We start from the raw sequence: 27,647 nt of genomic DNA, 5'->3' as shown, positions 1-27,647 counted from the left end.
GGAAAGAAACAAATATCTCTAATACGTTACTGGCCATGGTAACATTGGATCTAGACGTGTCATCAAATTCCCGTGTACGTACTTGCATAACTAAATTACGAAATCCCAACTTTAGAAGAAGCAAAATATATATATAGATGGAGATTTATATAAATGAGTTTTAACATCAAACGAAACCAAACATAACAAAATCATGCATCTTTAACTACAATGAGAAACTTAAGATTACTTCAATGGACAGTCCCATAAAATTAGACATGCCGTGATTTTATTCCTTTGTTTGTGTGGTACACAACGAGTACTGATCGATCTATGAGAAGAACTTGTAGGTACTGGCGTTGACAATGATGGTTCTGAGTCCACCAATTGGGGCTAGGATCGTCAAAAGAACTCCTACTACGATGCAGAACTGCATTATTCATTTGTCACACAACAACAACACGAACAAAATTCCATTAATATACAAGTAATTAAACATAAGCTTTACATATGGATCATTAGTAAAAGGACCATACCCAATTAATTGTCCAAGAAAGACCAAACTTCTTTGGTTTCTTGAGAATTAGCCAAATAATGCATGGAAGCTGCAATGACAAAAATTAAGATAAATCACAGCTCTAAATAATTTGGGGGCAAATGAATGAATGAATGAGTGATTAGTTGGACTAGGCGTACGTAGTAAGTTGTTGGGGCGAAGGCGAATCCTCCAAAAAAGCCGAGTAGTCCACCAAAAAACGGGACGCATATCGCAACGATCATCGTGAAAGCTGCATATATAATAGACCAATATACGTGAGGATAAAATCAAATGAATTGATAGAATATGAGAATGAAGTTCAATGTATAAAAAATGAGGAGTGACTTCTTACCGACGTAAAGGCTTCGGGTGATGAAGCGGAGCTTGAAGGAAGGAGCGAAATCCATCTTTTTGACCAAAACGGTTTCAAGCATGTCAAACACCGGCATTGCAAATATCTGAATGCACACATATAGAGAGTGTCAATACTCATGAGCCATGAGATAAATATAAATAAATACTGGAATGTGGAAGAAGACCTGATAGCTTCCAATAACGTGGACAACCACAAACAAGTTAGCCATAGCGACAAGCCAGACAGGCTTCTCCAAAGTGAGGAGAATGTTGTCATCAACGCTGTTTCCAAAGATATAAAAGCCGACGAATGCTACAGGGAAGTAGCAGATGGCGACTATAATGTAGGCTACAACAACTCCTCTCCACATTGGGATCTTGGATGGCACCTCCGGAGTCGAAGGGATCGTGGCCTGGATCTCCAACACAACGTTGTGACCTGCATAGGCAAAAGCCACATCTCCCAACGCACTCAAGAAGTTGAATACTTTTCCAGCATCGGTCGAGGCTCTAGCTGTATAGTCAACATCTGGATGAACCCCTTTGTGCACCGATGCAGCCCAAGCAATTGTTGAGTAACTGTAAAAAAAATACATCACAAAGAGATATTTGAAACAAGAACCACACCAACAGCCTTGAACCACAAGGCACGCTCTAGGTTGAACCGATCATATATATATGTGTGTGTGTTGAAGAGATTTTACGTTAAGGACATAACAGCAGCGGCGAGTGAGATGACGGAGATGGAGTTAAAATTGGGAAGGTGAGAGATAACGAAATGGATAGACGCAAAGATCATGATCCAAAAAGTAGTTCTGATGTCTTTGCAATCAGTGCAGAGTAGTTGATGAACTTTCTTGAGCGAATGTCCTCCGGTGACCATATAAACGATGTCAACACCAACCTCCACGATAAGCTGCTGCGGCACAACGATCCAAAGGCCAAGCTTCTCGCCAAAAGCTTCTTGGCCAAGCTCGTGGTATCTATCAAGCCTCTTCCCCGGAACAATCTCATGCATCTCCACCATTTGCCACAGTGTGTACAAAGTTATCACCCATGACAGAACCATCAACGTCACTCCAGGTCCCCTGTATATACATATACCACAACTCAGATCAGATAAGATCTAATGGATTGAAAAACATAATATAAAAAATAGAGAGAGAATAAGATATAGTACCATCCGAGATTGGACATGGCGTAAGGCAAGCTGAGAACACCAGCACCAACCATGGCTGTAACATTGTGAAAAGCAGAGTACCACCACTTGGCGTTTCTGGAGGATGTGATCGGTAACCAATCGTCGACGTTCTTCTGCTTAGCCGCGGGTTTCTCACTCGCTGACATCTCACCCATTTTTTTTTTTTCTGATTCTCGAGAGATTCTACTGTTAGGTTTTTGTGAGAGAGAGAGAGAAGAAGAGAAGTTTTTTTAAAGGGAGAAAGAAGAAGAGAGCGTTAGATAGAAAATATTTAAGAGAGGATCAAGATTCTTGATTCTGATATTATCTTAATTGATTATTCAACGATTTATTAGTTTATAGGGGAGAGTGTAATAAGCAAATATATATATAGATTATGAGATTCTAAAACGTTTCCAAAATTGAAGGGAATGTTTGTTTGTTAGTTAGTTTGTTCGGTCTTTCAAACCCGTGGCATAAGGCAACATTTGCTCAAAGCCGTTTCATGCTTCGCTTGTTGTGGGTGTTTTTTTTTTTTTTCAGGGTCACCTGATCTAACGAGTAATTCGCTTTTTAATTAAATATTTCTGGTCAATAAAATAAAGATTTTTTTTTGTTTTTTTTGACAAAAATAAAGATTTTTTTTTTTCTGATTTAACAGCTATTTTGAGTTGACCGACATAAAAAGTAACTTAATTTTTTTTTAGTGGTAACATATCAAGATCAGATAAAAAACGGTATATTTTTGTTGACTAGATACAATAAAACATAAATTTGCATCTGGATAATATTTATGTCGTTTTGAGAGAATCAAAACGTTTATGTTATGTTGTTATCCATAATAATCCCAAGAACAGATACACTAAATCTTACGTTAAGACTAGGATAAACTCGTATATATATTAACGGATCTACATCATCTATTTATATATATATGTCCTGATTTTTTTTCATATTAAACACAATATTAACAATGTCGATCAATTAACTCAACCTTTTTTAAGCTATAGATACCATGAAAGTTATGAGTACGTAGAAAAGTCACAAGGCTACAATGAAACGGACGTATCTCTCTATTTATTATGCTTTCGAAGGTCACTTGCACCTCGTGATTTTTTTCAAAAATAAATAAATAAATAAAAACTATAAATTGAAACAAATGATAATTTGATTTTAGAATACTATTTTGACTACTAAAACAATCAAGTGTTTCAGGTTAATAATAAGGGTTCTCGTTGTAATTTTATTTGAATATGTACGTGTAATTCTCCCTGTCGAAGGTTACACATTTGAAGGTGAATAATTGATTCTTTGTCCTACCAAAGGGATAAACTAAAAACAGAGAAACCCCAAAAATAAGCAACCAAGAAACTTATAGACAAATATTGTGTCAAACCATTACTGTCTAAAATAAGTAAAACAAAATCTTCTTTTCACCTCATAATTCTTTCTAAACCTTTTCTATTCAACAAAAATATTTTTTTTGTGAGAGACAAAAGATGGATTCGGGACTATCATGGGCTGATCAATGGGACTACAACTCTGACCCTCCTCCAAATAACGAAGATGACAAGAAGAAAAAGAAGAAGGAAGATGGAAGCAAAACCAATATCGGGAAGGCCATACTTGCCTTCAAATGGATGAAACTTGGCAAAAAATCTGATAAGTAAATCTATAGGTTTAATTAAATGTTGTTTATATAGCTACAAAATTGATTCATTTGTTCCTTGTGATTATTAATCCATTTAAGTACTTCTGCTTCTCTCTTGTACCCATTCTTTTGAGTCGTCTAATGTTAAACAAAATCTTTTAAGTTTAATTAGAAACTTTGTTGGTTTTGATTGCGGATGATTGTGTTAACCCGTCGCTTTGGTTCTTTATCAAACGCCCGAGATGCTTACGTTGCATGAATTATTAATTAATTCCTACGAAATGTTTCTTTTTCTTTTTGCTAGTCATGAGAATTTAATATCATCAAGACATCAACCACGAATTTATGAAAAAATAAATAAATCAAAAGGTGTACGATATGAAATCTTTACTCCTATATATATGTGGGCATATAAATTTTCGTCTTTTTCATTTGCAACATCTAAAATGACAAAGAAAACTCATCATCAACATACGCTAAGACAAGAGTTTCAAGAACATTTTGTCTCCTGACGAGTAAGAATCTTGAACTCTTGGTCCCCCCTTAGTAACGTATAATATGAATATATAATCTAATAATAATAATAATAATAATAATGATTATGTTGTTGATGACAATGAGTTAATGATAAATAATATGACTTGTCTTTTGTGATGAAGGAATCTGTTAGCTATTCCCACCAAGAATCTTACTGAAGTGATTTTAAGAGATTTTACGGGAAAGTTGAGAAATATTTTGTATGTAACAATGGAGGAAAAAGTTGAGATCATAGCAAGAGATATAATCAAACCCTCTTCTCCAACTCCAAATGATAAGAGAATTCTTAATCTCTCTCTTCTTGATATCCTCAGCTCACCCATGTACACAGGTGCACTTCTCTTTTACGCAGCGGATCCTCAGAACCTTCTAGGTTTTTCAACAGAGGAGACATCCTTGAAGCTCAAGAAATCTCTGTCTCACACTTTACCAATCTTCTACCCTCTTGCCGGAAGAATCATGGGAAGTTTTGTGGAATGTAATGATGAAGGAGCTTTGTTTATAGAAGCTCGAGTGGACCATCTTCTCTTGGAGTTTCTCAAATACTCTGTTCCTGAATCATTGGAACCACTCGTTCCTGTTGAAGCTAGGTCAAGAGAAGCTGTTACATGGCCTGTGTTGCTAATCCAAGCCTATTTCTTCCGCTGTGGAGGATTGGTTATCACAATATGCACTTCTCATAAGATCACTGACGCAACCTCTTTAGCGATGTTCATCAGAGGATGGGCTGAGTCCTCAAGAGATTTAGGGATTACATTGATTCCTAGTTTCACCGCTTCAGAGTTCTTTCCTCTACCTATTGATGAACTTCCATCAAAACCGATGAACCGTAAAGTCGTGCTTGAAGAGATGAATTGTGTAACTAAGAGATTTGTGTTTGATGCTTCAAACATCAAGAAACTAAGAGCCAAAGCTTCAAGCAACCTTGTCAAGAATCCAACCCGTGTTGAAGCAGTCACAGCTCTTTTCTGGAGATGTGCTACTAAGGCTTCAAGATTAAGTTCTCCAACACCAAGAACTTCGGTGCTGCAAATACTAGTGAACCTGCGAGGTAAGGTAAATTCTTTGTGTGAAAACACAATTGGGAATATGCTTTCCCTCATGATTCTCAATAATGAAGAAGCTAAGATAGAAAGAATTCAAGATGTGGTTGACGAGCTAAGACGTGCAAAGGAGGTCTTCAGCTTGAACTGCAAGGAGATGTCCGAATCCTCGTCGAAAATATTTGAGCTTTTGGAAGAGATTGGGAAAGTACATGGAAGAGGAACTGAGGTGGACTTGTGGATAAGTAATAGCTGGTGTAAGCTCGGTATGTATGAGGCAGATTTCGGATGGGGAAAGCCAGTTTGGGTGACCGGAAGAGGCACTTCTAATTTCAAGAACTTGATGTTGTTGATTGATACCAAAGATGGAGAAGGAATTGAAGCTTGGATCACTCTTACGGAAGAACACATGTCGTTGTTCAAATGTGATCAAGAGCTTCTTGAATCAGCTTCCCTGAATCCCCCTGTTTTAATCTAGATAAGAAAAAAAAAACTCATTGCGTATTTCCTCCGAGAGATTTATATGAGTTGGTTAAAAGTTGTGTTGCTTCTTAAATAAGAACTAGTTTAGTTTCTCTTACTAGGGGCCAGGGGGTAGGGGCTCTGTTCTCAAGCAACCATTATGTGCATGTCATCAAATTAAAACAATATCACGAGGGGACACAAATGTTGTTAATTAGTTGCAAAAGAATGAATTAAAGGAAATATATATTTATAAGTATATATATATATATATATATATATATATATATATATAAACAAATCATAACACCCAACATCAGACTAGATTCAGCCCAAACATACATCCAGAGGCTTTTGTCAGGGCAGAGTAAAAAAAAAAAGCATTAAGCACAAGAGAATGAAATTGAATAGAAAGTTTTTAAAAGAAAAGCAAACTCAAACTCATGGGAAATGACTTATAGATTTCATGTATCTCAAGAGGAAGAGACAATCACACATTCACACTTGGGTTTGAAGAAACATAGCGAAGCAACTCCTCATCGGCTTCAAATCTAGACATGTCGTTCTGGTCAAGGTTGATCCAAGCTTCTATGCCATCACCTTCCTTAGTATCAATGAAAGCTACCAGATTTTTGTAGCTCATCCTTGCAGAGGCAACCCACAAAGGTTTCCCCCATCCGAAATCTGCTTCATAAACCGGGAATTTGCATAGGCTCGTGAAGCTGAATGACACAATCTCACCGTTGACGAAACCTGAAGCTTGTTTGTTTAGAAACTCGAGGTGTCCTCTGCTGTCTTCTTGAAGTTTCTTCACGTACACTGCATCTATCTTTCTAATCTCTTCTCTCATTTGTTCCACAAGAGAAGGCTCTGCTTCATCATCTTCATTGATTGTCATCTTAGGGACAGTAACTGAGAATCTCATGATGTTCCCAAACATGTTGTCTGGTATAAATGGATCTGCTTGTCTACGCAAGTTCACCGGATGAATCAATGTATAGATCTTTCCGGTTTTGTCATCTTGGTTTGTTGACGCCATGAAACGGCTCCATATGAATACCGATAAGGCCTCAACACGTGTCGCGCGGATCTCCTTGTTTCCGCTGAATCGTTCTCTTAAAGACTCAACAGAGGATTTCAAGAACACAAAGCGTTTGGTTACTATGTTTTCTTTTGTGATACCTGTAGCCATGTTTAAATTTTCTATATCACATGGAGGAAACATCTTGGCGAGATCGAAAGAAGGAGTAACGATTCCAGTGTCTCCACGAGCCAAAGCTGCCCAGCTTTTGATGAAAATAAGACCAGACAAGGCATCACAGAGTTTATGGGAAAGGCCTATACCGAGTGCTAAGCCGCCGCATTGAAAAAAAGTGAGCTGTACCGTGAGAAGCACGTCACTCACTTCATGGAATTCGAATGGATGGAGCTTGTTAAGTTCATTGGGATTAGGGTTTTCTAAAATCTGTGACATGTTGCTATCGGCTTTGGCTTCGACGAAAGACGCACCCATATCGTTGCACACAACGACATCTCCCGAGTTTTTCATGCGTCCTGCCAAGGGGTTGAAGAGATTCAATATTTCTGACAAGGAATTCTTGATGTGATCACTTCGTTCATTGTTTGAGAGATTGGTCTTGTTGTGGTAAAAGAAAAGGAAAGGCATGAAAATGGGAGGAGCAAGCTGATCAAGGAAAGAAAGATGATGGCAAGGAAGATGATTAAGGTTTAGAGATGAGGGCTTGACGAGTTCCTGAGAAGTCACCGTGATCTTAAGCTCCATTCTTGTTTTGAAACCACTTATAATAGGTATGATAAGACTCATGTTTCATCGTTAGGATTATATAAGTAAAAGATAAAGGAGACTCTTAAACAACACACCTCATAGTGATTAGAGACCCAAGTGAACAAGGAAGTTACAAACTTTGTAATTGGTACAAAGATTTGGTTTTGGAGACTTGATATCTGGAATGTTTTGTCAACATTATGAAACTTGATATGGGGTTTTTGTTTAACCCAGTTTTATACTATCGTTAGGTGAATACTAATACCTCGATGAACAGGTGAGTTTGCTTCAAGTGACCTAAGCAGCTTCCACAGTAGTATACCTTTTCCCGCAAGAAACTCTTTTTTTTTTCTTCTCTCTCGATCATGTACACGAAATGACTTTAGGGGTTACAACAAACAAGTTCTATTCAATCGACGTACAGATGCCAATCTAAACAAAAACCGAGTTTGGTTAGTGAACAACTTAATTACTTGATCCTTTTTTTTGTTCTTTAATTAACAAAACTAATTAAGCATTTTGTAGTTGATTATGATCATAATGGTTACCAACAAGTTATAAAGTCTTACTTTTGATATTGAAGTTTTCATTTTTTTTATTGACATTTTAACTCTAATGAAATGTCCAAGTTAGAGGAGCTACCAATCAAATCCCAACATCATCATTAAACTAGTTGGGGTTGGTGGTCGATGGTCCTCAACATCTCCTTAATTAGTCCTTACCGTAAACGTTTGACTATTATTTTTAGCTAACTTTATCTATTCGGCTCGATTTAACTATGCGAGTTTATATATATATATATTTATGTATTGCGATTTGTAACATTTTTTTATTTTGTAGTATGCTTTTGCTCGACGGATTCCTCTTTTCAAAGTCAATGAAATAATTAGGTAGAACTTTAAATTCGTTAATTGCTATTTTTGAATTGAATATTAGGGTCATGAATTATTCCAAATTCCAACACTTAATAAATATGGGCTGTTCATCTACTTTGAATTAATATGATCGTTACGACCAATTACAACTAACAACAATTATAATACTAATATATTGTAGAAACGATTATCTTATTAATTATTATTGACATTATAAATATTCATAAGAGTCCATTTTTTTCCTTCTTCTTTTTATGCGATTCTACGATTCTATATTTTCACCGATTGAACTTGAAACCTAAATGTCCATGTATAACGGTTACACAAATCTTACGGTGTAATTTCGGATTTGTACATTAAACAAATAAGGCTTTTCTTAATAAAAAACGTTCTACTGTATATAGTTAGAAATTCTCCTACCAATATAGTAAACGTTATCTATTTGTATATAAATAATTTTTTTTTGGCACCATGGCCCATGGTGTTGAGTTCATCTCCTACTTGCCAATGAATATTAAATCTAAAATTTATTTAATGTTATTCTGAAAAATTTGAAGGCTGCAGAGAAAAATTCTTGATGGAGAGAGCGAGATTAATATTTTGTTAGTTACGCGAGAGAAGATCGTAATGATTCAAATCGAAAGTATAGTTTAACGAAAACGTAGGGGTCTTTGTTGAGTTACGTATCGCACTCAGCTCTATAACACGATCAACGTCACGTCACGTTCAAAGGATTACATTAATATGGGGTTATCCACTATACTCAATAGAAAACGTACAAACTTCTGAAAAAATGTTAAAGGACAATTACTAAGTACAGGAGTATTAGATTAATGTTCTTAAATGCTTGTTAAACGTTGTTGACTGTGGTGACTCGTGAAATTTGTCCGTGGGACAATTATTTTCAAAATTATATTCTCTGCCTTTGAAATGTTAAAATTAGGAATTATCCAATGTGAATGAACCTTCAAATAGAAATCATCTATATATATAAAATTTTTTTAAAATCAACCTCAATAATAGTATGGCAACCTCGTGATTAACAATATCATTGTACCATTAGTAAACTAAACCTTTATTATTCATAATCTAAAATAAAGTCGTTTATATTATTAACGAAGACAAAAACAACTGTGTTTCAGTTTCCGTCACGGTTTATTTGTAATGTTTGATAATATTGTGTTCTAAATCTTTTTTTTTTTATAATAATAATGAAATGTAGATACTTTTGAATTTATAGACTTTTTATTATGGAGGAATTAAATTTTTATAAATCAGCAATGAATCCAAAAGTGACTTTTTTTTTTGTCTAAAGGGATTACTTAAAATTCTAAAAAAGGAGATGATCCAAAATTAGTAATAATATGTAGAAACTTTGATTATGAAAAAGAATCTTCCCTAATTGTTGTTTCATGATGAACTCATGAACATTAATGTAATTGGAAATAATGCTGGCTCTGACAGGTCACAAATATTTTGAAGACTTAGAATTTAAAAAAAAAAAAAATACTTATAAGTAAGAAAGTTGGATTAAAAGAATCAATTTTGGTAACGTAGACCCGCCAACAGATAGCATATAATGTTTTATAGATAAGGACAAGAACCTATTTCTCATCATCATCATCATCATCCATTCCACACATTTCAATTTCTCGTGTCATTATTATGATCTTTGAAACAGAACACCAAAATTAAAAAAAGTTGTGGAACAAAAAAGAATAGAGAGATAAGATTCTGTGTGTATTTTTTTTTTTTTCTTTTTCAATTTTCCTTTTTCTCTCTTTTTGTTTGTTGAGGCTCTCAAAAATATCTCAAAGCGAAAAGTCGCTTTTTTATTTTTCCTTTCTCTGAAAATTTTTAGAAGGAAGCAAAACAAAACCGAAGAGAAGAGATAGACGTGGAGAAAAGCAGACGTCTCTGTGTCTGTTTCGTTGTTTGTTTTTTGATTCATCATCATCGGGCTCTCTTTATTAAAAGGGTTTGTCCTGTTTCAAGACCCAAACTTTGGATTCTCTTCTCTCCTCTTCTTCTCTTTCTGTTCTGGGTTTTGTGTGTTGCCTTGTTCATCTGTAATAATCTCGAGATAGAGAGATGTATTATCAGTTGAGCAAGTCTTCTTACAGAGACTCTTTGAAGATTCTCGAGGCTGATATTGAGCACGCCAATGGACTGTGAGTCATCCATCATCTGGCTTCGTTTCTGGGTTTTTTTTTATATTTAAAGTTGGTTATCTGATTTTTCTGGGTTTAGGGTTTTGATTATCAGTTTTAACATGATTTGAGGGAATTATGGGATTGAATTAGCCGTCACCCACTTAGGATGCATATCCCCTATAAGTAAATTCTCAGTCTTTTTAGTTCACAAAGTTAGATTGTTACTGAAAAATCGAAACTTTGCAGAAATGGTTTATGTGATTAGAAGGATAAACAACTGATTAGACTCAGAATTCGTATATCCGTCTGTGTTGTGTGGTCTTGATGCATATGTTGTTTGAAGAAATGGTTTATGTGATTAGAAAGGATAGGAACTGATTAGTCTCAAAATTGGTATATCTGTCTATGTGGTGTGGTCTTGATGCGTTTGTTGCCTGAAGAAATGAGTATGTGAATTACAAGGATAGTAATTGATTAGTCTCAGAAATGGTATTATGTGACGTAGTCTTGATGCATATGTTGTCTGAAGAAATGGTTTATTTGATTAGAAGGATAGGAACTGATTATTCTCAAAATTGGTTTCTGTGTGGTGTTGACTTAATGCTTAATGTTGTTTGAAGGAATGGGTCTATGAATGACTCTATGTGGTTAGAAGGATTAGTAAAGTAACTTGATTTGTCTAAAAATTGAATCAGGGCGGCTGAGATTCCAATGGGAAAGAGCGGTGTGCGTCTACAGATGAAATTGGTGTGTAGCAATTTGGCTCCATTCTTCATATTCCTGCTACAATGGATGGATTTCTCTTGTCTGCTTCCAAGATATTTTGATTTCTTCCACATACTCATATACAAGGTTGTTACCATATATACAGTCCTCTGTTTACACGACTTGCCTGTGTGTGTGTGTGTAGATTGGTAGATTCCCTGATAGTTTTTCCCCCTTTCCTCTTGGCTTGTTTGTTTTATAGGTGTCTTCTTTGTCTTGTACAGGTACGGCCTGATGGGCGGTGGAATCTATCCAGGTACGGAAGGAAAGCTACAATTAGGGAGTTTTACGGTAAGACTAAGTAGCCCATCTGATGTGATTTTTTATTTATTGTTAGTGGCTTAATCTTATAACAGGGTTTTGGCTAAGTGCAGGTGTTATATTACCGTCACTTGAGCGTCTTCATATCAACTTTTCTGACTTACCAGAAGAAAGCATGTGGTATCCGAATCCAAAAGCCATAACCAAAAAGCAGCAGTATGACATTGAAGGCAGCAGATTCATGAATAGCATTGACTTGGAAAGAGAAGACGAATGCGGGATATGCTTAGAGCCATGCACGAAAATGGTGCTGCCCAACTGTTGCCATGCCATGTGCATCAAATGTTACCGTAACTGGAACACGAAGTCGGAGTCATGTCCCTTTTGTCGAGGAAGCATCAAGAGAGTGAACTCAGAGGACCTGTGGGTGTTGACATGCGATGAAGATGTTGTGGATCCAGAGACGGTCACTAAAGAGGATCTCCTTCGGTTTTACCTACACATAAATAGTCTCCCAAAGGATTATCCTGAAGCAGCTTTCTTAGTGTACAACGAGTACTTGATATGATTTCCACCCTGAAACACAAAACACGGGTGTACAGAAGGGAGAGTGAGTGAGAGAGAGAGAGAGAGAGAGAGAGAGATCCCCAGACCTTTTAAAATTAAGTGTACATAAAGAATCTGGTGATCCAATTGTGTTCCTTCATTTTTAGATTTATGATATGATAATAATAAGAAGATTCTCATTCTCTCCTCATCTGTACCCTTTTGTCATCATAAAACATGTTTCAAGCATATTACATACAGTCAATTCTGAGGGAAGTCTAATCTGGATAAACCGAACCAAATCAAATCAAACCGAGACAGTCAGATAAATTAATTGTGAGTAAACCTGTCTCACTTTTGATACAAGAATCCCACAAGTCTCAGAGAGCGTATTTATTTTACAGAAGGGGTGAAATCAAGTGAAGAAGAAGAGCACAAAGGTTTCATCATCAACTAATGGTGACTAATCGTTTCACTCTACTACTTGTTCTCGTCGTAATCGGGATCTGCTTCTCCTCCTCGTTTTCTCAGGTATCTCCATCTCCTTACTTCTCTAAAACCCTAGGGTTATCCAAATCGGAGAAACCAAATCGTTTTCTTATTTTTGACTTGGGATACTCTTTAGCAGGTACGCGCCACAAGTGAAACCAATCTCAGGATCCAATCGTTCTCGTCGGATCTTGCAACGCTGCAAGCTCAAATTGGGTACTGATACTAAAAACCACTTCTTCTTCTCTGTTTAATGCTTTCGTATTGTTTGTTACTGATCTGTGCCTAAATGTGAAGTAGAGGATCATAATTAAGGAAATTAAGAAGGTCATTTTGTATAAGATTAGATAACTCTTTTGATGTGATGAATCAAGTTAAATTAGCTGATTTGGTTAGGGACATGAATCAAGTACAAGATTAGATAACTCTTTTGATGTGATGAATCAAGTTGAATTAGGCAAATGAGAATCTATTAGTCTTAAAGTTGTGACCTTTCTTATATTTTGGGTGTAGCTACAAGTTTAACAACACCAACCTTCTACGCCGTGCTATGGCTCATGCTTCTTTCTCTCAAGAGAACAACAAAGCCTTGAGTATTTTTGGAACCCATATCATTGAAACATCTGTCTCTCTTCACTATCTCACTGAAGATATCGATGTCTCCTCGAAAGCTCTGAACCGTTTGATAGCACAGGTTTCAAAGGTGGAGTCCTCGTGTGCTCTTGACGGAGGCCGGTTGGGTTTGGGGAAGATAATCAGGGTTTCCCCTAAGACAGATGCGTCGAACTCGGCTATTCTTTGTTCTGGCTTTAGGGCAATCTTTGGAGCTATTGCTGTTGATGCTGGAACGGTTGATAAGGCCATCAATGTTTTCTGGAAAGTACACGGAGATACAGCTGGAAGACTAGTGTCTATGTTGTGAATTAGAGCTTTTTAATAAGTCTGGTTTGTTTCGGATGCCAAGTTTCTAAGAGACGATTCTCCATTTGCTTAGAATTATATGGTAATCGCTTGGTTGGTGTTAATTAGTAGGTGATGTGAAGGGATTAACTTAAACCGATATGGATATGGTTTTACTATTTTTCTTTCACCGAGTAATCTATATAGTTTTCAACTAAAAAAGGTTCAAGCTTAAACAAATCATACATGTAGGTGAAGGTTTGTATAATAAACAAATCGACTAGAAAATGGTGCAAGTGGTCCAAAATTGTGATAGATGTGCATGCAGGACTTTTAAGGAATCAACAGTTGTTAAAGATTTTATGAAATCATCATCATGATGTACAAATGAGGCCATTGCGCGACACATTGTAATTCCAAGTGTTACATACATGTGTGCTGAAGTCTGAACTAAGCAAGTCATAGGAAAATGGGAAATCCCAATCACCGATTCATTTTCATTGTACTATGTATTTATTTAATTTAGCTTTAGTTTACTTATTATTTATTTTAAATGTAATTGATTAAAAAAAAATCTTTGGAGTAATGTATAATGTATCTTTTGGATAATTTTTTTTTCTAGTGGTGTTTTGGAAGATTTTTTTAATTAGAATCTGTGATTTATATTCTAAATTTGTCTTACATTCAATATACTTATTGACTAAAAAAAAAATAGTTGTGATCCTTCTTAAATTATTTATTACATTACCAAAATAAAAGTCACGTGGACGGAAGCAAACGTTTCTCATTGGATGAAACACATCACCCCCCACTTCAATGTCACGACACAATCATACTTACTCTCACACTAAAGAAAAAAAAATAAAGAGTTTGAGAGAGGAGAAAAACCAAAACGCACCGCGTCGGTCGTGCTGCTGCAACGTTTTCTTCTTCTTTCTTATTGTTACATTGTATGTATACCCCTCTTCTTCCTTCTCCTCCTCCCCTCGCTAAATTATTATTACTCACGGATCTCTCTGACTCTAGCCGTTTCACACACTTCCTCTTCGACTCTCTTTGGTCTCTCTCTCTCTCGCGCTCTCCCGTGTTGTTTGATTACGAATATATTGGCTAATCTCTCTCTCCGGTCTCCGGAATTGGTGGTAGATCTGTTTTGGGGATCGTATTTTAGATAATGCACGAGAATGATGATCTCCCCCAGGATTCTGTTGATTCTGTAGCTGATGAGGTTAAGATTGAAGACGAGTCTAATGGGCAACAAGAGCTTGATCCTGACCAGGTGAGATATTATTCTAATTCTTTTTTTTTTTTTTTAAACCATTGCTCTATCTATGTTTATGTTGTTGGATGCTGAAATCGCTGGTAGTATTTGTTGCAGGGAACAAGTTTCGTTGATAGTAAGGAAGATATGTTTGTTGATGCTCCTGAAGAGTTGAATTTTGATACACCTAGCAGCAAAGAAGCTCCCACGACAGATGATGACGACGATGATAATAATGGAGAGCTTCTAAATCAATTCAATGTTTGTGATTTTTTTTTCTTATGATAACTTTTCTAAGTTTTGATTTCCCCCAAAGATTTTTGGTTCATTGTTTGTTTTTTCTTCTTACAGAATGAGAAGGGAGGTGGTGATTGGGAGAAGGAACTTGCAGGGCTTCAGGAGCAGTTTAAGCTTTTGACTGGTGAGAATGATTTGAAAAGTGAAGATGGGAACACTAGTGTGGTTATTGTCAGCCGGTTCTCAAAGTTTCTAAAAACTGCCAAGGAAGAGCGTATTCAGCATGAGGATGCTCTCAGGGGGCTTCACGAGGTTATCACCGGGAAGGACGCTGAGATTACTGATCTCACCACTAAGATTTCTGAGCTTTCTTCGTCGAGTTCAGTTTCTGAGCTGGGTCATCATCAGCCACTGAACGATGAGCAACTTGAGGCTGCTACAGATAGGATCATGATTTCTCTGAGTAAGGTATTTGGCCAGGAGGAGCTGCAGTATGGTTCTTCTATCTCTGAAAAGCTTGCTCATCTGGAGAACCGTGTTTCCTTTTTAGGTGCCAAGTATACTGAATTTTACTACGGTGCTGATCAGTTAAGGAAGTGTTTGTCTAGTGATGCCTTGGATCTTACTTTCCAAGAGGATTTTGGTTCAGCTCTCGGTGCTGCTTGTTCTGAGTTACTTGAGCTCAAACAGAAGGAAGCATCACTGTTTGAGAGACTTGCTCATCTTGAAGATGAAAAAAGGAAATTTATTGAACAAGTGAACACAGATAAAGAAATGATTGAGTCAATGCGAACAGAATTTGGGAAAATGAAGGCAGAGCTTGACCAAGGAAAGACCAAGTGTTCTAACACAAAAGAAAAGCTCAGCATGGCCGTAACAAAGGGGAAGGCGTTAGTTCAGAACCGGGATGCTCTGAAACATCAACTGTCTGAAAAAACCACAGAGCTTGCGAATATGTTGACTGAATTACAAGAGAAGGAGATTGCCCTTGAAGCTTCTGAATCAGTGAAGGGGCAGCTGGAACAATCGTTAGCCGAAAAGACTGATGAACTTGAGAAATGCTATGCTCAATTGAATGATAAGTCCGTATCCCTGGAAGCATATGAGCTATCTAAGCAAGAGTTGGAACAGTCTATGGCTGAGAAAACAAAAGAACTCGAAGAGTGTTTGATTAAACTACAAGAGATTTCAACAGCATTGGATCAATCTGAACTCGAAAAAGGCGAGTTAGCAAAATCCGATGCTATGGTTGCATCATATCAGGAAATGATATCGGTGAGGAACTCAATCATTGAAAATATTGAAACTATCCTGTCAAACATAGACACACCTGAAGCAGGTCAGTCTTATGATATCATTGAAAAAGTTAGGTCACTTGCTGAAGAGAGGAAAGAGCTCACAAATGTTTCCCAGGAATACAACAGACTAAAAGATTTGATCTTCTCCATTGACTTACCAGAGGAGAATTCCCTATCCAGCTTAGAAAGTCGCCTAGCTTGGCTTAGAGAATCTTTTCTCCAGGGAAAAGATGAAGTTAGTGCCTTGCAAAACCAGATCGAAAGTGTAAGCACGTCTCTTTCAGCACAAATGGAGGAGAAAGATAACATCAGAAAAGAGCTGGATGATTTAACTTTCAGTTTGAAAAAAATGGAGGAATCTGCAGAGCGAGTTTCTTTGGAGAGAGATGAAACTGTGAGGAGACTTGTGGAAATCTCTGGCTTGATGACAGAAGGAGCCGAAGATCATCCTTCTTCAGCTATCAATTTACTTGTTGATAGATCCTTCGAAAAGATAGAAAGGCAAATCAGGAATTCTAGTGACAGTTCTTATGGCAACGAAGAAATATTTGAAAGCTTTCAAAGTCTCCTTTATGTGAGAGATCAAGAGTTGTCACTTTGTAAGGAAATGCTAGGAGAGGAAGTGCAGGTTAGTTTGCAGGTAAGCAATATCTCAAATGAGCTAAAAATCGCATCTCAAGAACTTGCTTTTGTGAAAGAAGAAAAAATTGCTTTGGAGAAAGATCTTGAGCGATCAGAGGAGAAATCTGCTTTACTCAGAGACAAACTTTCTATGGCTATCAAGAAAGGCAAGGGACTAGTCCAAGATAGGGAAAAGTTTAAAACTCAGTTGGATGAGAAAAAATCTGAAATCGAGAAGCTGATGTTCGAGTTGCAGCAGCTAGGTGGTACAGTTGATGGCTACAAGAATCAGGTAGATGTGTTATCGAGAGACTTAGAGCGCACAAAAGAGCTAGAGACTGAGCTTGTTGCTATTAAAGACGAAAGAGATCAACACAAGCAATCATTATCTTTAAATGACGCATTGTTGCAGAAAGTGATGAAATCAGTTGATATTATAGCTCTCCCTGTTGATTTAGTATCTGAGGATCCGTCAGAAAAGATTGCCCAACTTGCTGGGTACTTCAAAGAAGTGCAACTGGCCAGAGTAGAGGAACAAGAAGAGCTAGAAAAAGTAAAGGCAGAAGCCGATGCGTTAGCCAGTAAATTAGCAGAAACCCAAACATCCCTGAAGTTGGTTGAGGATGCCTTGTCTACTGCAGAGGGTAACATCAATCAGCTTGATGAGGAGAATAGAGAAGTCCAAGCTGCCAAGGAAAATATTGAACTTGAGCTGCAAAAAGCAGTTGCACATGCCTCCTCATTAGCTAGCGAACTGGATGAAGCTTTTGCAACCAAAAGCACACTTGAAGCTGCACTCATGCAGGCTGAAAAAAATATATCTGATATTATTAGTGAAAAGGAAGAGGCTCAAAGCAGAACTGCTACTGCAGAAATGGAGCTAGAGATGTTGCAAAAAGAAGTTTCGGTTCAGAATAACAAATTAACAGAAGCACATAGCACCATAAATTCACTTGAAGAAACACTTGCTCAGACAGAAAGCAACATGGATTCGCTGTCCAAGCAAATCGAAGATGAAAAAGTTCTGACTACAAATTTGAACAATGAGTTAGAGCAGCTTAAAAGTGAGGCAGAGTTTGAGCGTAGCAAGATGGCTGATGCTTCCTTGAAAATAGGATCCCTTGAGGACGCACTAATGAAGGCAGAGAATAGTCTTTCTGCTTTACAAGGAGAAATGGTGAAAGCTGAAGTCGAGATATCAACTCTTAGTAGTAAACTTAATGTATGCATGGAAGAGTTAGCTGGATCAAGTGGAAACTCACAGATAAAATCTTTGGAGATTATTTCTCATCTTGATAATCTCCAGATGCTCCTGAAGGATGGAGGTCTAATTTCCAGGGTGAATGAATTCCTTAAAATGAAATTCAAGAGCCTTAGAGATGTGGATGTCATTGCTAGAGATATCAAGGGTTTATTGGCAGGGGAAATGGACAACGCTGAGGTAACCGTAGTCTCTAACATTACCAGATTTTCTTTCTTCTGTGTGTTAATTTTTTTCATATCAAAATTTACAGTTACCCTTCATCTCTCCTATTTTTACGTAGTTGATTGTTCCAAAGATGTCTTACCTACGGATATCCAATTTGTTATTTCCCGATGATGCACACATTAGTTAGAATCTGTTCTGGCTAGAAGTTGATTAATGGAGATATCATGATGAATTATTATTCTGTGAAACATTTGTCAATAAAAATATATCTATTGTGCATGTGCGCATTTTGCAGTATAGATAGGCCATACTGAATTTTCTCTTGGCTAATTTTTTGTTAGGCTGCTCTCTTGATAACGCTGTTTATATTTTCAGGACGATTCAACTGTGGTAGCATCATTATTGAATGGCCTTGATGAATCAGTGAATACAGAGCTTGAGAATAGTGAAGGAAATGCAGCCGCTGAAGATGAAATTTCTTCATCTCTTAGGAAGATGGCAGAGGGGGTCAGGCGTAGAAACAAAATCCTCGAGACTAACTTTGAGGGTTTCACAACTTCCATTGATACGCTCGTTGCAGTGTTGATGCAAAACATAACAGCAGCTAGGGCTGATGTGATAAATGTATTGGGTCATAATGAGTCCCTGAAAGAACAGGTGAAGAGTGTGGAAGATATTGTCAGCGAACAGGAGACCACTATATCTGCATTACAAAAAGATTTGTCATCTTTGATGTCAGCATGTGGTGCGGCTGCCAGAGAACTGCAGTTGGAAGTGAAAAACGACCTCTTAGATTTGGTTCAGTTCCAAGAAAATGAGAACGGTGGTGTGATTGAATCAACTGAACACCTACAGGAGCTTCATGTAAGTGAATGCGCCCAGAGAGTAAAAGAATTATCTTCTGCCGCTGGGAAGGCATGTACTACTCTTAAACTCTTTGAGACAACAAATAAAGCAGCTGCCGTTGTAATCCGAGATATGGAGAACAGACTAAAAGAAGCATCTCTCGCTTTAGAAAAGGTTGTGTTAGAAAGAGATTTAAACCAAACTAAGGTTTCAAGTTCTGAGGCCAAGGTGGAATCTATGGAAGAGCTTTGCCAAGATCTTAAACTTCAGTTGGAAAATCTCAGAGCAAAGGAAGAGATATGGCATGAGAAAGAAGTGGAACTGTCTACATTACATGATAAACTATTGGGTCAAGAGCAAGGTAATATTTTCTTTTGTTGTCTCTCATTTCTTTAAATCTTCTTAGCATGCTAACCACTTTACTGAAATGCCATGTGCTGTTGCTTCCAGTTGCAGAAGCAAAGGAAACTCTAGTTCCAGCATCTGATATGCGTGCCCTTTTTGAAAAAGTAAATGGTATTGAGGTGCCTTCAGTAGATCCAGTCAATGAGTTAGATCCACGGAGTCCATATGATGTAAAGAAGTTATTTGCGATTGTTGATAGCGTTACTGAGATGCAGCATCAGATAGACGTCTTAGCATATGAACAAAAAGAGCTCAATTCCACCTTGGCAGAAAAGGATCTTGAAATTCAAGGTCTGAAGGAGGCGGCTGAAGCAGATAGTACGACCGAGCTAGAGTTAGTGAAGGCAAAGACTGAACTGTCCAAGCTAATATCTGGTTTGGAAAAACTGCTGGGTATATTGGCGGGCAGTGATCCTTTTGTAGACCCAAATTTGTCTGAGTCATGGACACTCGTACAAGCACTAGAGAGAAAGATAACTTCCCTTCTCCTAGAATCAGAGAGTTCAAAATCAAGGGCCCAAGAACTTGGTTTAAAGTTGGCCGGTAGTGAAAAACTTGTCGATAAACTATTATTGAAAGTCAAAGAATTTGAAGATAAACTTCAAAGCAAAGCGATTCAGCCTGATATTGTTCACGAAAGAAGCATCTTCGAAGCACCTTCTACCTCAGAGATATCCGAGATTGAGGACAAGGTAATATTTATCTTGTGCTATTTCAGCTTATTCCTTGACCCTTGTCTTGTTCAGTCTATCCGCAGCTAAGTTATGATCGTAAACTATAAAATTTAGCTGCTATTTTGTTTAGCATTGATCTCTTGCTATGTTTTGATCTCCAAGCTTTGACTGAACCCATTTTCTTTGCACAGGGAGCCTTGGGGAAAAAATCAATATCACCTGTGCCTACAGCAGCGCAAGTGAGAACAGTGAGGAAGGGGTCGACAGATCATCTTTCTATCAACATAGATTCAGAGTCCGAGCATCTGATGAACCACAACGAAACAGATGAAGATAAAGGTCAGAACACAGGCCTCTACATATCTATCTCGGTTATTGCTTAAAGTATGTTATGGGCCTCTCAGTTGACTCATATTAAACACATATATATTCCTTGCAGGCCATGTTTTCAAGTCTCTCAATATGTCTGGTCTTATTCCAACACAAGGAAAGATGATAGCAGATCGGGTTGATGGAATCTGGTAAAACACTCACCAATATCATAAATGATAAGTGCTTCCAGAATTGTTTTATCTTATTTGAGCGCCGGTTTGATTTCTGCAATGCAGGGTCTCGGGTGGAAGAGTATTAATGAGCCGTCCGCAAGCAAGGCTTGGCGTTATGGTGTACAGTCTCTTATTGCATCTGTGGCTCCTAGCCTCCATCTTGTAACAAAGACAGGTGACACTTAGGTCTCTCACATGAAACTACACATAAAAGAAACACATAAATTACTCAAGTCTCTCTCTCTATTCTTCCCATTCTTTGTCGACCCGTAAGCAGAGAATGATAGGTGTCGTCTTGTATATATAACCTGAATAATGTCTCGATTACCTGCGAGCTTTTTGCATCTTAGTTGTTCAGTTTCTTAGTCCTAGAAATGTTCTATTAGGACTCCGAAATGGAGCAGTACGTTATTACTTACAGTTGGGTTTGTTTGTTTCTCCCAAGTTTTTCAGAAAAAGTGAAACATCTGTTCCATGACTTAACAAGTTTTGTTTCGGAAACGACTTTTTGAAGTTCTGAATGACTGTAAAAAGGTAGTAGTATTTTTGAATAGCTCTATAATGAGAAAGTATGATCTCATCTAACGAAACAAAACATTTCGACTCTTTAATAGCTAGCCGTTTTTGTACTTCGACTGCCTCATACCTACCACTCATTAACTATATTCTCTATTCCCAAGAATTGAGCTTTGGAATTGACGTATACAACCATACGCAAGAAATAACTTGCTCTAACCAGAAAAGCTTGTCTTTAGAGTTTAGACTATATATAGAGGCAGGCAACAAGGGAATAATCTATACTATTGTTGTTAGCATCTGGGATGGAACGAAACTAGCATCGAAATAGATGAATGAAAAGGAAGACCTGATATTTTGAAATTGAGCTGATTTAGCTGAACAATATAATAACGTGATTAATGTCTGAAATCTACCATGAAAACTAAGTCATTAAATTTGACACCAAAAAGATTGTCTACCAATTGATTGCATATTCCTTTTCTAGTAATTTGTCCCAACCCCAACCTACCAATTTCCCTATAAAGAATCATATTCTTTCCTTTGTGCACACTGATTTTTTATTTATTTATTCAATTACATTTCCTTTTGAATGAAATCACTTACCCTAACTGTATAATGACTTTGTCCTTTCTTGCAAAAAAAAGATTATTGTCATCAAAACTCATTTTGTGCATAGTAAAATTAAGATTGAGCAAAGAATCTAATATGAATCTGATTTATGGATGAAAAGAAAAACCTGAAACTAATTTGAAAATATGGTTGATTTTTTTTGTTTGTTTCTGACATCAATTTGGATGGTCGATTTAGTTTGAAACCTCGTTAGCCCGTTACTTTGTAGAAAACCCTAACCTAAAATACCTACAAATAGAATTTTATCCTTAGGAGAAATCCTATTAGTCATCTAGATATGCAAAGAGGTCAATTCGTTTAATTAGGCATTCCAAAATTAGATGTGTGTAAGATCTTTTAAGGAGTTCTAGATAAAGAAGTACTGGTGAAGCATATCATTTATTGGAGAGAAACTTGTGGGCACGCTTTTTCGTTGTCGACTCTGCAAACCGAGAGAGGACGACACCCACCATCTTCTTCCCGTACGTCTCTATTACTAGTTTTAAAAATTCTCTTTGATAGCAGAATATAACATATCCATTCATCCTGGTACACAAGATTAGACAGCGTGTTTATTTATCTGATATCACCATCACCAAAAACGTTAAGTTACAAATTGAATGCCACGTTTTTTAGTGAGAAATGAGAAATATCCCAACCACAGGAATATGACCGATCCATAGCAAATTAAAAATTGTTACCATTCAAAAATCCAATGACATTAGTTATATAAACTTCATATAATTTTATTATATTTTCAAGATACTATTAATTAACTTAAATATAAGTTACTTTCATCACAGCTGTAATAAAACATAATAGTTATTTAAACAAAAATAAACAAGTTAACAAAATTAGAGAAAACAACGAGGAAAAGAGGTAAGCAAAACATAAGAAAAAAAAAAGATTGAAATATGAGACACTAAAACAAAGATAGATGATTATTAATAGCTAACAATACCAAACAATGTGATAATACAAAAAGATTACAAAACATCAAAATTTATAATGGTATATATACCGTAAGCGTAGATGGTTTTGTGTCACGGATGAGACCTCACCCAACCTACCCATCTCCCTAGAGAATAAATATTCATCCTTTCTGTGTTTCATATTGATTTGGCCTTTCCTTGTAACTTGTAAGCTAGAAGTTATTGTAGATTTACTCACTATGTGTAAAGTAATTAAGATTCAACAATGAAATATAGTAAACAAGATAAATATCTCTCTCTCTCTCTCCCTCTCTCTCTCTCAACTCTAAGTTTCCTACATAAAGAGTTAGTTAGCTCCAAGCCAAAATCACATGACAAATAATAAGCAAACAACCAGAAGGAAAAAAAAGGAAAGAAAGAGAAAGAAGAACATGCAGAGAGCATGCATCTATGAGAGTCAGCCATGGCACCTCCATGTCGTATGCTTCATAGGCTTTCTCTCCCTCATTAGACTACTCTTTCCTCTCCTGAAATGGTTCATCACAAGATATCTCCTCACAAACCCGAAGCGGCTCAAGAGTTACGGTTCGTGGGCTATGATTACTGGAGCCACCGAAGGGATCGGACGCGCCTTTGCTCACGAGCTGGCCAAACACGGCCTTAATCTCATCCTAGTCAGTAGAAACCCTTCGAAGCTTGAATCTGTCTCTGATGATCTCCGACAAGAGTTTCCCCACATCAAGATCAAGATCATTCCATTTGACTTCTCATCTGGTAATCCCAAATATTTAATGCACTTTTAGTTTTGGTAAATCCTATATTGAACTAGTATATATATATATAGTTTATACTTTTACTGTGTGTGTGTACATGATGATATTATTAGAATAATTATTCTTGTTTCAACAACCAGAGTATATTTACTCAATAAGAATAAATTCTAAACAGTGCACAATTATACTTATTATATATGTTGTCTTGTTAGAGATTTGCAAATAAATAGTACACAAGTACACTTATAATTACATGCAGTTTAATTAGAAGATTAAACTCAAGAATTCAATATTTTCAAATCAACTTCGCTAATATTTCTCAATTCTCATCAATAAGAGAAGTTTTCTCATTAATCTATTTTAAGAGATTTTATTACATTGGAAGTTTTCTAGGAGTGTTTTCTTATTGTTAATTATTTTGCAGGAGGAGATTATGGAGTAATCGAGGAAGGGATCAAAGGCGTTGAAGTTGGTATTCTGATAAACAACGTTGGGATAACCTACCCATCAGCTATGTTCTTCCACGAGGTTGACCAACTCACGTGGACCAAAATTCTGAGGGTTAATCTTGAAGCAACCACATGGGTCACAAGATTTCTCATCGGACCAATGCTTCACCGCCGCCGAGGAGCCATCGTCAATATTAGCTCGGGTGCCGCCGTTGTTGTGCCTTCTCATCCTCTCTACGCTATCTACGCCGCCACCAAAGCGTAAGGACGACTAACCACTTTCACTTTTCATTTACTTCTTTCTTTTTCTGTTCAACTGCACATTTTATACATAAATACGTACTACGTACGACCGTGACTACTTTTTTAGATCATAAGAAAAATGCTAATAGGGACATTAGTAAATAATACATCACAAAGTTTGTTACTAAGTTAATAGGGACATTAATTACTAAGTTATTTAATTTAAGTTTTTTTGTATATGATCATAAAGTTAAAATTTAGAAAACATCTAGTTTGACAAAGGAATAAGTACACTATAAACACTTTTGTTTTGAACTTCAGCTAAATTTACATAAGTGTAATTCTTTCTAGTTTGAATTCTCAAATTAATAAAGGTCTGCTACAAAAGTTAATAGTGGTGAGTTGCAAAATATTGTTAGATTAAGGTTTCTCTTCCGATCTTTCTTTTCTTGGTAGTTGTTGTATAATAAATACGCAATTAGCACTTTGTGGAGCTTGACTATCCAAAAGAACGTCTAATTTATTCCAGTTCACGTGATGCATATATCTCCCCCGATGAAGACACGTACATGACTTTCTTATTTATTACTTCAGTTAGGTGGATATATGTTTCAAAGTAAACTAATATCGAAGTATATATAAACCACACGAGAGAACCTTGTTAAGAGTCTAGCGTGTTGTTATTTGTAAAACAAAGACAACTATTGCGTTCTTAGGTTGAAAGCAATAAATAGTACTACTGCTAAATTTTTACTACCCTAGATTATTCATCTAAGTAGACTCTATCATTATAGTATTACATATCTACTAGATTGTCACATTAATAACTCTATGAACACATGCGTGAACGTGTATGCAGTTATGTTGATGCATTCTCAAGATCTCTACATGTGGAATATAAGCAGTTTGGTATTGATGTCCAATGCCAGGTACGTATATATTATGTGTGTATTATATCATATTTTCGGATTAATTACCATGTAATGCGTAAAATAAGATATATATAACGTTATATATATTCACGTTCGTGTGTCAACCAAATTGGCAGGTGCCGTTATATGTGGCAACGAGGATGGTTTCAAAGGTTGCAGCTATAGATAAACCAAGCTTCTTTGTACCGTTGCCGGAAGTCTACGCAAAAGCGGCGGTGGAGCAGATCGGAATCGGATCACGTTGCTCGCCGTTTTGGGCTCATTCCCTGCAGTGGTTTCTTGCCGGACTTGTGCCGGATAACCTCCTTGATAATTGGCGTCTCTCTATTGGGCTTAGTAGAAGACGTTTATCTTAATTTTCTCACGATTATATACTTTTTGCTTTTTGGTTCTGCAGTAAAGTAATGATGCTAACTTTTGCTTAAGAGCATATAAATATATACAGCAAGGATAATTAAACATGAATATTCGGAATATATATAATTGATAGGTTATATAGGTAAGTGAACAAGAAGACACATGCATATATTTCTAGTTTATTAAATTACTTTTCCTTGTAGTTTATCTCCAACAGCATGCATATGATGCATATATAGATTGATGCATATATACATTGTTAATTATATGTATTATGGGCCATGATTAGAGAAAAAGAAGCTACAAGCCTACAATTGTTTTATATGGTTTTAGAAATTACTTCAGAAAGATGGAGATGCACAATATAGTTGAGTCGAATCACACAAATGAAGTTTGTCAAGGATGGTATCGTCCTCATGAACGGATATACATTTTATCAACGAAGATTAAACCACCTCCTGTTTTGGCGTAAGGTTTCTTTGACCTATTCGTATATAATCATGCAATTCTAACGATAAAATCTTAAAACACACTTTTCCCATTCAAAATCGATCGATGGGACATAATTCATAACAATAAATTATAAATTCAAGAGAAAAGTTGCAAAATAGAAGAGATGATAAAATTCATGACCGTATCATATATGATGGAAGATAAAGTAAGAACGTACCAGTGCAGCAGTATGCCTTATTTTTGGTGATGAACGAGAGCAAATAACTGAGGCACAACCAAATAACCAATGGACAACTCTAAGAAGATGTCTTTCATATCCAGGTTCCTCCAAGGGAAGTGATATCCCATCTGTTTGTACTGGGGATTGCACAATACTAAGTAAAGAAAGATTTAGGGGAAGAATTGAGCTAGTCCTTTTAATAATGATAGAATTTGAGGTCGTCACTTACAAAGAGTCAAGATTACACTCGTCAGTTCACAATAGAACTCACAAAAAGAATAATGATGAGCTTAGAAGTGGAAAACGAATTACACAAAAGACAATAATAGTAATCGATGCAAAGTATTGCTCTCTGGGTCCTGTCCGAGAGTCAGGATCCTCATCTCAATAAATGTATGATGTTATCTATAGGCGAGTGTAGAACTAGGGTTCCCAACGCAAAATGCCGAGATTATCCTTTGCGGAATGTTAATGACCTGCTCCCAATTTTGTCGGGCCGAATATGAGTTTTGTTGGGCCGAGTGGCATATTGGGCGCAACCCATGTCCAACAATAGTCCCCCCTTAGTCCGGAGAGCGGCAGTTCTTCTGCGATCAGCGGGCGCACTTAAATTGTCTGTTAATGTGCCTGCTCGGCACGAGGGATTTTGGACGCCGGCGTGACTTTGGTGAGGTGGGCGGTTTCGATGATTTTAGGGATCAGTCAATCGAAATTGGTTTTGAGAGCGGCTGAGAGGATGAGTCCGGAGGTCGGCAAGTCGAGCTTGAGGTCAGTCTTGCGAGCGAGGCAGAGGTCGGCGATCGGCAAGATCTGGATATAGCCGATCCTTGTGAGGATGGCGTGACCAAGGAAGGTGGCTTTGCCGACCGTCGGGTCGAGGCTGCGGCGCGTATGGGCGGCAAATCCCTTGTTGAGTCCGGGCCTTCGAGTGGAGGACGAGATTTGAGCAGCAATAACGAGCTTGGCGATAACGTGCTTGGCGGTGATGGGCTCGGCGATTATGAGCTCGGCGGTGATGGGCTCGGCGGGCAGCTCGACCGAGAGTTTGTTGACTCTGAAATTGGTTGTCACGAGATCGAGCTTGCGAGGGAGAGGAATCGGCACGAGGATGCGGGCGAGGTTGGCGCTAACTGTCATGCCGATCTAGCGGGTGTAGATTGATTCAGCAAGTTGAGATCTGTTCGGCTGGTAGTTTGGAGTCCTCATGTTCGCGAGGTTGTGGATGATGTCGATCTCAATGGTCGACAAAATGGAGATCGGTAAGTGGAGATCGGCGATATGAGCAAAAGAGGTGGTCGGCGATATGAGGGAGAGAGGAGGTCGGC

General features: G+C 37.2%; 7 protein-coding genes and 1 pseudogene across 10 annotated transcripts; 6 read left to right on the top strand and 2 right to left on the bottom strand.

Moving 5' to 3' along the window:
* Nucleotides 1–110: 110 nt before the first annotated feature.
* Nucleotides 111–2,591, bottom strand: LOC104741325 (lysine histidine transporter 2-like). Its single transcript, XM_010462160.3, has 7 exons — nt 2,052–2,591; nt 1,576–1,959; nt 1,057–1,450; nt 870–975; nt 676–767; nt 516–584; nt 111–409 (listed from the first exon to the last, which is right to left on the bottom strand). Exons 1-7 carry the CDS (start codon nt 2,225–2,227, stop codon nt 311–313), a joined length of 1,320 nt encoding a protein of 439 aa, XP_010460462.2. The 5' UTR covers nt 2,228–2,591; the 3' UTR covers nt 111–310.
* An 886-nt stretch (nt 2,592–3,477) lies between these two features.
* Nucleotides 3,478–3,890, top strand: LOC104776758 (uncharacterized). The gene has a single exon (XM_010500878.2). It carries the CDS (start codon nt 3,551–3,553, stop codon nt 3,719–3,721), a length of 171 nt encoding a protein of 56 aa, XP_010499180.2. The 5' UTR covers nt 3,478–3,550; the 3' UTR covers nt 3,722–3,890.
* A 477-nt stretch (nt 3,891–4,367) lies between these two features.
* On the top strand, nt 4,368–5,997 carry LOC104776757 (BAHD acyltransferase BIA1 pseudogene; annotated as a pseudogene). The gene has a single exon (XR_015595464.1). The product of XR_015595464.1 is annotated as a BAHD acyltransferase BIA1 pseudogene (transcript).
* A 108-nt stretch (nt 5,998–6,105) lies between these two features.
* Nucleotides 6,106–7,733, bottom strand: LOC104776756 (limonoid 21-O-acetyltransferse-like). Its single transcript, XM_010500875.3, has one exon. It carries the CDS (start codon nt 7,567–7,569, stop codon nt 6,235–6,237), a length of 1,335 nt encoding a protein of 444 aa, XP_010499177.1. The 5' UTR covers nt 7,570–7,733; the 3' UTR covers nt 6,106–6,234.
* Nucleotides 7,734–9,955: 2,222 nt separating this feature from the next.
* LOC104776755 (E3 ubiquitin-protein ligase AIRP2) lies at nt 9,956–12,341 on the top strand. Its single transcript, XM_010500873.3, has 4 exons — nt 9,956–10,576; nt 11,254–11,410; nt 11,548–11,614; nt 11,698–12,341. The coding sequence occupies exons 1-4, from the start codon at nt 10,497–10,499 to the stop codon at nt 12,150–12,152; spliced, it is 759 nt and encodes a 252-aa protein (XP_010499175.1). The 5' UTR covers nt 9,956–10,496; the 3' UTR covers nt 12,153–12,341.
* Nucleotides 12,342–12,446: 105 nt separating this feature from the next.
* On the top strand, nt 12,447–13,644 carry LOC104776754 (protein NUCLEAR FUSION DEFECTIVE 2). Of its 2 annotated transcripts, none has more exons than XM_010500872.2 (3): nt 12,447–12,661; nt 12,759–12,835; nt 13,133–13,644. In XM_010500872.2, the coding sequence occupies exons 1-3, from the start codon at nt 12,587–12,589 to the stop codon at nt 13,539–13,541; spliced, it is 561 nt and encodes a 186-aa protein (XP_010499174.1). In that variant the 5' UTR covers nt 12,447–12,586; the 3' UTR covers nt 13,542–13,644. The 2 variants fall into 2 exon arrangements, with proteins under 2 accessions (XP_010499174.1, XP_010499173.1); XM_010500871.2 differs by having other exon boundaries at nt 12,756–12,835.
* A 640-nt stretch (nt 13,645–14,284) lies between these two features.
* On the top strand, nt 14,285–21,336 carry LOC104776753 (trans-Golgi network-localized SYP41-interacting protein 1). 2 transcript variants are annotated; one of them, XM_087508826.1, is made up of 8 exons: nt 14,285–14,798; nt 14,898–15,041; nt 15,132–18,377; nt 18,741–19,572; nt 19,662–20,308; nt 20,482–20,629; nt 20,730–20,811; nt 20,899–21,336. In XM_087508826.1, the coding sequence occupies exons 1-8, from the start codon at nt 14,694–14,696 to the stop codon at nt 20,999–21,001; spliced, it is 5,307 nt and encodes a 1,768-aa protein (XP_087364952.1). In that variant the 5' UTR covers nt 14,285–14,693; the 3' UTR covers nt 21,002–21,336. The 2 variants fall into 2 exon arrangements, with proteins under 2 accessions (XP_087364952.1, XP_087364951.1); XM_087508825.1 differs by having other exon boundaries at nt 14,343–14,798; nt 14,886–15,041.
* A 1,675-nt stretch (nt 21,337–23,011) lies between these two features.
* LOC104776751 (very-long-chain 3-oxoacyl-CoA reductase-like protein At1g24470) lies at nt 23,012–25,757 on the top strand. Its single transcript, XM_010500869.3, has 4 exons — nt 23,012–23,669; nt 24,093–24,378; nt 25,220–25,289; nt 25,409–25,757. The coding sequence occupies exons 1-4, from the start codon at nt 23,267–23,269 to the stop codon at nt 25,646–25,648; spliced, it is 999 nt and encodes a 332-aa protein (XP_010499171.2). The 5' UTR covers nt 23,012–23,266; the 3' UTR covers nt 25,649–25,757.
* Nucleotides 25,758–27,647: the final 1,890 nt, after the last annotated feature.

Source organism: Camelina sativa, chromosome 3, assembly GCF_030686135.1.
Source record: "Camelina sativa cultivar CO46 ecotype springtype chromosome 3, ASM3068613v1".
Lineage (NCBI taxonomy): Eukaryota > Viridiplantae > Streptophyta > Magnoliopsida > Brassicales > Brassicaceae > Camelina > Camelina sativa.
Note: the sequence above shows the minus strand (reverse complement) of the source record. Positions and strands in the feature narration are given on the sequence as shown.